The sequence below is a fragment of the Miniopterus natalensis genome, chromosome 22 (assembly GCF_054644295.1).
Source record: "Miniopterus natalensis isolate mMinNat1 chromosome 22, mMinNat1.hap1, whole genome shotgun sequence".
Taxonomy (NCBI): domain Eukaryota; kingdom Metazoa; phylum Chordata; class Mammalia; order Chiroptera; family Miniopteridae; genus Miniopterus; species Miniopterus natalensis.
The window spans coordinates 5,833,990-5,841,944 of record NC_142102.1 but is presented as its reverse complement, the minus strand read 5'-3'; the positions used below and the strand labels follow the sequence as shown (position 1 = coordinate 5,841,944).

The following is a 7,955-nucleotide window of genomic DNA, read 5'->3' as shown; positions in this document are numbered from 1 at the left end:
CCCAAACGGGGTCGCTCGCACCGCAGCGCGCGCCCCCGCGACCGTCGCCCGGGAAGCGAGCGGCAGCTGCCGGGGGCGCGCGCCACCTCCGAGCCCACCTCGCGCTCCCGCTCGACGGGGCCCCTGGGAGCGCCCGGACGCGGCCCCGCCCCCCGCGCCGCGTCCAATCCCCGCCGGGCCGGGCCACGAGCGGTGTCCAATCCCCGCCGGGCCCGCCCCCCCTCCGCGCGGCGCCCAATCCCCGCCGGGCCCGGCCTCGCTGGGACACGCGGGGCAGCGGCGCACGAGGCGCGGGCGCGAGGACCGCGCTAGGCCCTGACCCCCGCGGCGCCGGCAGCACACGGGAGCAGCAGCGTCGCATCCGGTTATTATTTTTTTATTAAGATGAAAATATTCGTCCCACTATGAACTGGCTGTTCTTACAATAAATAACAATAACTTACGTTCTGTTCGGCAAAGGCTCACACGCTCTGTCTTCCGTCGACTGATAATTTAAAACATTTCAAGGTAAGTCTCCTTTCTACATTTTCCGGCAATCATGCGCTTTGGGGCACTGAGGTCTGTTCCTCTCGGTTGTCCCGTCCTCTCCCCGCTGGAGCCTGGGAACCGCGGGAGCGCGGCCTCAGCGAGAGGAGAGGGCAGGGCTAACGCTAGTAAATCCCGAGTTCTGGTTCTGAGAAAATACAAGTCCTCGGAGCAGGGCTCTCCAGCCTGGTGAAAGCAGGTGCGCCCCGGCGCTCTTGGCCGTCCCGACGCTTCCCTCTGTCCTCTCTCTTTAAATAACAATAATAACAATTACAAAGGCGAGAGCTTTCAGCAGGCAAGGCCTGAGCAAGGGCGAGTCTCATGCAGGGAGCATGCGCGGTCCGCGGGCTGCAGGGTCCCCTCACGTCTCCACCGGGCTCGGCACCATGCTGTTGGGTGTGTCGGGGAGCTGCGAGGACAGGGAGGTCACGTCGCTGCCAGAGGAGTTGCCCAGGGAGCCAGATTCAGAAAAGGAGACCTGGAGGCACCAGGTAGGAGCGGTGGTGAGGACGCGTCCGGGCCCTTGGGGACGTGCCTCCAACTGGGAGCCAGCCCTTCGGAGACATCGGCCAGGCCCCCAAGTGCACGCGCAGGGGTATTAGGGCGGGGACTCGGGCTGGTTAATCCCTGGACCTCTCCTGCGAGAGCGCATTAATACAGGGGAACCTGGCTTAGAGCGAATTATGGGTAGGGGTGTGGTTGCAGTCCCCCCCTCCCTGAACACCAACCACCCGATGGCCTAGGGCTGCCCCCGCCGGTCACCCGTGGGAAGGCCCCCCTCCCCTGGCTAAATCCCTAAATCCCAGCCGTTGCCCTGAGGTCGCGCGGGCAGCCCAGGGCCTCACCAGCTGCTGGAAGGCGGGCTGGTCCAGGTCACTCTGCAGCGCGAACTCGCTGAGCGTTTTCCACGGCGGCTGGTACGTCTGCACCTCGACCGCGCTGCCCTGCACGGCGCTCTCGTGGCGGATGGGGCTGCCCGCCACCAGGGGCGTCCCGGTCAGTCCCTGCAGGCTCTTCGGGACAAGGGGTGGGGCGCGCTCGACTTAGGTCTCAAATTTCCGGCCACCTTTGAGACTGGGGCCCCGGGCACTGGCTAACAAGTTGCTGCCTGAAGCTGTTTGCGACCTTACCGGGGGAGCCCTCCTCCGCCAGCGAGGATACCCCAGGGCCCGCAAACCCGCCACCATGGGCTGGCCGCAGCGCTGGGAACCACAGGGCAAGGGAGCGCTGAGCCTGAGTCCCGGTCCTCGCCAGGTACGCGAGCTCCAGCGATCCCAACTCAGGTCTGCCTTTGGGGCAAGGGGACCCGAGCTCAGATACAGTAATTAAGGAGCCCTGAACCCCATGGAGAGCCTTCCTCCGAAGGCACAAGCACAGGCCATCCGGAGAGTCCCGTCCCCCCATCTCCTTAGAGCCTGCCCAGAAAAGCGCGCAGGTGCGGGGCGGGCGCGCGGGCCCCACCCGCCGCTGGGGCCGCGGCCTCTCACCGTCTTGTCGTTGTGCTGCTGCTGCTGCAGCTGCTTCATGAGGATGGATTTCTTCTTGTCCTTGCAACGCTTGTTCTGGAACCAGACTCGGATCACCCGCGGGCTGAGGCCGGTCATCTCCACCAGCTGCTCCTTCATGAGCGCGTCGGGCCGCGGGTTGGCGGCGTAGCAGGTCCGCAGGGTGTGCAGTTGCTTCTCGTTGAGCACGGTGCGCACGCGGGTCGTCTTCTCCGCCTGCTTGTGCACGTGCGGGCGCATCGCGGGCTGCCGGCCGGACCCCGACTCTGCGGACGGGGTACGCGTGAGAAAGACGTCCGCCCGCCCCGCGCCCGCCCCCCCGGAGCCCTCCGCCTGACTCCCTTTCTCTTCTATGCGCTGATTTCGTTATATCATTCGTCTCCCTTTCTTTCTGTTCGCCCCACCCGGAGGACAGCACACGTCCCTTCCCGTGCCTTCCCGAGTCCCTGACACCCCCCATTCCCCCGCGGAGCGCAGAGACCTCCCAGGAGCACGGGAGTGCTCGCCGCCAGCCGAGCCTGCCGCACTTACTGGACCCCGGTTGCTCGCAGGGGCCAGTTTAACAGAAAACAGGAGGGGGGCGTCGCCCTCCGGGAAAAATGGGTGTTTCAGAGGCAGAGGAAGGAGTTGTCCCCAGGCTCTGGAGGGGGAGGGAAAGGGGGCCCCTGAGGACCCCCAGCGCCGCGCCGCGCTGCTCGAATTTGGGGGTTTATCTCCCGCACCGGGGACCCTCGAGAGGCCTACCCCCTGGTTCAAGGGCCACTCGGACCAGGCCGTGCAGACCCTGCTTGGACACGACTCCTCCCTCAAGGCCCCAGGGTTCCAGGCCCAGCGGCCGCCGGCGGTGCCCTCGCCAGGCCTTGGGTTCACTCCACCCGGGTAAATAGGCCCCGATTCCCCCGGCCCCTCGACAAACAAAAGGGAGATCCGAGCGGCGGGGCACCGGCACCGGCTTCACCCCGCTTCACACTCTCGCCCGCACCCGGTCTGAGCACCCACGAATTCCTACTCACTGATTCACGGTATTACCCCCTTCCCGCCAGGGAGTTTTGGATAAATATTTACAAACAGCCCATCCAGCCCGATTTCCTCGTCGTATAGGGGAGGAAACGGAGGGCCAGAGAGGGGAGGCGCTTTGCCAGACCACACAGCACCCGCAGGCACACCCGGGCCAGGGGCTGGTGCTTGGGGTCTGTGGCTGCCCGCCCGGCACGCGTCTCACCCCCACGGCGCGCTCAGCCCCATCCGGACACGCGGCACCCCCTGCGGGAGTGTTTCCTGGGATCCCCGAGTCCACCGTGTCCCACTCCCTCCCCACCAATGAGCCTGTGGCCAAGTTGTTCATCACACTGGGGCCTCAAAACACAAAACACAGACACCCGCTCTGCTCTTCGTTGGGTGGTTGGTCTCCAAAGCCTAGTTTTCAGAGCCACCTGGCCTCCTGCGCCCAGGCCCCGGCTCATCCTTACATCCCCAGGGAGCCGCTCCTGGAGACTCCCTGTTGTCATTCCCGCTCCTGTTCCTGGTATCGTTCCCCATGTGTCCTGATCACGGAGGGCACACGGTTCTCCACAGAATTCCTCCACCGCGCACATGCACACTCATACGCACCATCCTGGCTCACTGGAACACACCGATGCCCCCCCCCCAACACCCAGCCGTGTTCCTGCTCGCAGTTCTGTAGTCCCACAAAAACACTCCAGGGACCACTTTCCGTCCCAGCGTCAGCAGCCCTGCGCAGGGACCCACGCGTGGATGCAGCTCACCTGGCAGATGCAGGGCACGCGCGGGGAGCGGGCCGGGGCTCCGCGGGCTGCCGGGCCCCGCTCGCTCGAGCAGGAGGCCGTGGTCGGCGCGGCACAGCAGCTCGTGTTCCCGCAGGGAGAACTCGTCGCCGGGCAGCAGCTGGCGGCTGCACACGGAGCAGCGGAAGCACTCAATGTGGTACACGCTGTCGCGCGCCCGCATCACCAGGTCGCTGCTGCTGAAGCCCACCTGGCACTTGGCGCACTTGATGCCGAACAGCCTGCGGGCACGGGACAGGCGGTCAGTGCGGGGTGGGGCTGCGGCGGCGGCGGCGCTCGCTCGGGTGCGGGTCGCTGTCCCCGAGCCTCACCTGACGTAGTCCCGCTTGCAGTAGGTTTTCCCGTCTCTCACGAAGCACGTGCACGTCTCGTCCAGGTACTGGCTGCACTCGGCGCACTTGAGGCAGGCGGCGTGCCACTCGAGGTCGGGGGACACCCGCAGGATGAACTGATCGTGGATCTGACTCCCGCAGCCCACGCACGTGGCCGTGCCTGGCTTCTCTGCGGGGAAGGGCACAAGTCAGGCGCGGTTGCAGACCCGCCTCGGCCACCCCGGCCCGCCCGGCCCGCTTGCTCTCGGGCAAGAATTACTCCGACCAGGAAAGGGAAGCGGACTTTTCGAAAGGTCCAGACAATTGGAAACGAAAAAAACAAACAAAAAAAACAAAATCAGCATTTGTAAAGGCGCTTTGCCTCCCTCCTAGTGCCCCTCCCCCCAAATTTAACAACATTCACTTGGACACCTTCGTCTTATCTGTTTGCGTTGTAACTAAAAGCCAACGTAGTGAGTGAGAGGAAACTAAGTGGACGTCTCAGCTCTGCGGCCCCGGCGCTCCACGCCGAGCGGGGCGCCGGCCGACCTCCCTCCCGCGGCCGTGCCCGCCCGCCCCGACCGCACAGGGGCTTCTGCGCAGCCTTCTCGCATCCTCGCTGACATTTCTTGGTTTAAATGCCCCCGCTCAAGCTGGAGACATAGTGTTTATTTGCAGGTGCCGAAAGGCCAGCGCGCAAACCAGAGCCCCACACCCCTAAATCACACCTAATAATTGCCTTAGCGCACAACAGAAGCAGGTTTCACAGCCTGAGGCCAGCCTCCGCAGGCTTGAGAAAGAGAGCTTAATTATGAATTAAAACAGCAGGATTCCAACGGATAAGTCGTCCTGCAGGAGAAAGGCATTCGTTTGGCTTTTCGTCGCCCAGTGTCCTGTCAAATAGAAGCCACTTGTAGCATCCGGTCAGCATTCTCCTGCAGTAGAAATATCGCGCATTAAGCACAAACACACCCACACCCACACCCAGAGAGGACTTACTCTTGGAAGGATCCCCCATAGCACCCAGGAAAGGATAATGGAAAATAATATCCACCATGCAGACAGAGGCGTGCTCCAAGTGTGCGCCGGGCGGAGGAAGAGGGTCGCGCTCCCCGCCGGCTCTTTGCGAACTAACTCGGGCCCCGCGGACTTGCAGGACCGACCGCACCGGCCCGCACGCAGCATGACGTCAGCACGCAGTCGCCCGGCCGGGCGGGGGCGGGACCTGCGGCGTCACCAGCCTCCCCAGAACCGGGGTGCGGGGGAGGTGATGGGGACCCTTGGCCGGTGGGCGGGCGCGCTGGGTGGAAGGCGGGGGTGACGTGGGATTGGCTGCAAGGAAAGGGGGGACCCTGATTGGCCGGAGTGAACAATAGAGTGCAGCCCCCTCCCCGAAATCTGCGAGGAGCCTCCGGGGGCTGGGGCCGGGTGTCCAGCTAGACCTCGAGTCACCGCGCAGCTGCCCGGCGGCCCCCACTGCTCTGCGCTGCTTCCCGGACTTTCGGGGCCGCCTCCCAGGCTCGCCAGAGCGCGGGGATGGATACCCAGGGAATGGAGGGTATTTAAATGCTCCTTTTAACTGCTCTCTTGCATAAATAAAAATAAAAAATCCACTCCCTTGGGACCAGAGCTGGGGAAGGGGTGGTCTGTTTGGACAGGACCAGGACCCTCCAGTGGCCCACCTTTCTCCTCCCGTGCGCCTTTGTTCTCAGGGTCCAGGCTTAGAGAGAGAGAGAGAGAGCCAGAGGTTAGGGACCGAGCACCGGCTTTGGATAAACTGTTCTCAGACTACCCACCCGCCGCCTGGGGAAAACTTCTCCAAGTCGGAGCACTGGGTGGGGAGCGCCGGAGCGCAGAATCCGCAGAATCCGAAGAGACGCTCCCGAATCCTGATTCGAGCCTTGACTTGCGTATTTTTGGCCGAGGGGGTTGTATTTTGACACCGAGCCTACCCATCCTTCCGCACCCGCCTCAATAGCACTGCTCCTTCTACAAACAAGCTAGAGTCGAATGTGTTTCCCCACTTCCAGAATAAACGATTTTTATAAACTCTTATGTTTCATTTCACAAACCAACTTAAAAATAAATAATCAAGAAACAGTTGTGGTGCGCTGGGTTAATTTACTGACTGTGCTGAGGATGGTCCGTCCTTAGAAAACCCGAGACTTCGTTGCAGGGTCCAGACATTTATTTCTTTCAAAGAAATTGCTGTGGGTTTTGTTTGAAAGGGTTCGAAGGCAGGCCCGTGAGTTATAAAGACTGGCCCGTGGTGGCTGTCGTTTTCCCATTAAAAGGGGGTGCGAAGACTTGGTGCGCTCTTGGATGGGGCTCGGTGAGCGCCTAGCAGTTGAACTGTCTCCATCGGATCCCAGACTGGGTCCAGGTCTCTGCAGGCCCCTCTGCCCTTCTGCTAAAAACCCAAGGCTGATTGGCCTCAAGCTCTGGGCTGCGCGCCCGGAATGGCTGCAGCCAAAGGCGCAGGGAGAGGCTTTGCGGAGAGCCGGTGCCAGGCCTCGGGGCGCACAAAAGCTCTGCTCTGTGGTGAACCGCCGCACTGCCGCTGAGCGCCCGGCGGTCCGCGCTGTGCCCCGCGCGCTTCAGGCCGGCGGGACTTGTGGCCACCGCCGCCGCCGCCGCCTTGGGAATGCCTCGTCTTCTCACTGGTCCAGTTCTTCCGCACAGCGTCCCCGCGCTGTGCCAACAGGCCATTCCTTGCGTCTTTGGCCACCAGTGCTCATCTTGAATGTGTTGCAGCAGGACTGGGGTGGGGAGAATGCTGCTTTTGAATGGATTTGTCTATGTAAAAAAATTTTTAAATGGGGTTGAGCCAGAGGTGGGCACCTGCGCGGGTGTCTGCGCCAGGCCATTGTGACCTCGGGCATCTTATCTTACTTTTCTGTCCCTCAGTCTCCTCATCTGTAGAATGGGGGATTCTCCTGTTGTGAGAATCGAACTATTCTCTGGACAAGGCTTAGAACAGTGCCCGGCACACAGTGAGTGCGTAATCCGTGTTAACTGTGATAACTATCCTTCTGGCTGCATCTTCATGTTGGGAGCCTCTGTGTGTGTCCCACCTGTGTGTGCTGGGGCCCAGGCAGCTCCTGCAGGCCCACACGTGCACAGGCACACAAAGGCACGCCTTGCGGTTCTTACCCACCCAGCAGACCTTCACCTACAGGGAGATGTTTTGTCTCCTATTTTTCACAGAATCACGTATGCGGGGAGGAATGCTGGGCCTAACTTAGGTCCTCAGCATCAGCACCATAATGTCTAATTTACTGGACTCTGATGGGGCCACCTTCACACAAATGGCTGTGCTCACCCTCAACAATTCTAGGAAAGAGTTACTATTGTTAGAATTATCCCTGTTTCACAGATGAGGAAACTGAGGCTTGGAGAGGTTAAGTAGTTTGTCATAGGTTACATAGGAGCCAGGATTTTTTTTAAAAGCCATTTTTTTAAAGAATAGTTTTATTGAATTTTAGAGAGAAAGGAAGGGAGAGGGAGAGAGAGAAACACTGATGGGAGAGTAGAACATGGATGATCAGCTGCCTCTCACACACACACCCCCCCCCAGCGGGGAGAGGGAGGATCTGATGGGCAACCATTCCTTGGGAGGGACCACACCCCACCAACTAAGCCTAAGCTACCTGCCAGGACTAGTGCAGCCAGGCTTTGAACCAGGCTCTCTGCCTCCAGAGTCTGCTTATGGAGTCCTTATACCATTTTGCCTTTGGAACAATCACAGAGGGGATGCCACAGGCACAACACCCATCCCACACAAAGGAAGCTGCTGCGAGGACATGGAG

General features: G+C 61.3%; 1 protein-coding gene across 1 annotated transcript; it reads right to left on the bottom strand.

The window, feature by feature from the left end:
• Positions 1 to 355: 355 nt before the first annotated feature.
• Positions 356 to 5,203, bottom strand: ISL2 (ISL LIM homeobox 2). Its single transcript, XM_016209568.2, has 6 exons — positions 5,146 to 5,203; positions 4,147 to 4,336; positions 3,797 to 4,056; positions 2,013 to 2,296; positions 1,371 to 1,538; positions 356 to 1,003 (listed from the first exon to the last, which is right to left on the bottom strand). Exons 1-6 carry the CDS (start codon positions 5,201 to 5,203, stop codon positions 887 to 889), a joined length of 1,077 nt encoding a protein of 358 aa, XP_016065054.1. The 3' UTR covers positions 356 to 886.
• Between the last annotated feature and the right edge of the window lie 2,752 nt (positions 5,204 to 7,955).

Excerpts from the sequence above, each read along its gene's own strand:
- ISL2 (XM_016209568.2), bottom strand. The coding sequence starts at position 5,203 with ATGGTGGATATTATTTTCCATTATCCTTTCCTGGGTGCTATGGGGGAT. Across the intron at positions 2,297-3,796 it reads GCGTGCCCTGCATCTGCCAG|AGTCGGGGTCCGGCCGGCAG; the intron begins GTGAGCTGCATC and ends CCCCGTCCGCAG. Across the intron at positions 1,539-2,012 it reads AGCAGCACAACGACAAGACG|AGCCTGCAGGGACTGACCGG; the intron begins GTGAGAGGCCGC and ends CTTGTCCCGAAG.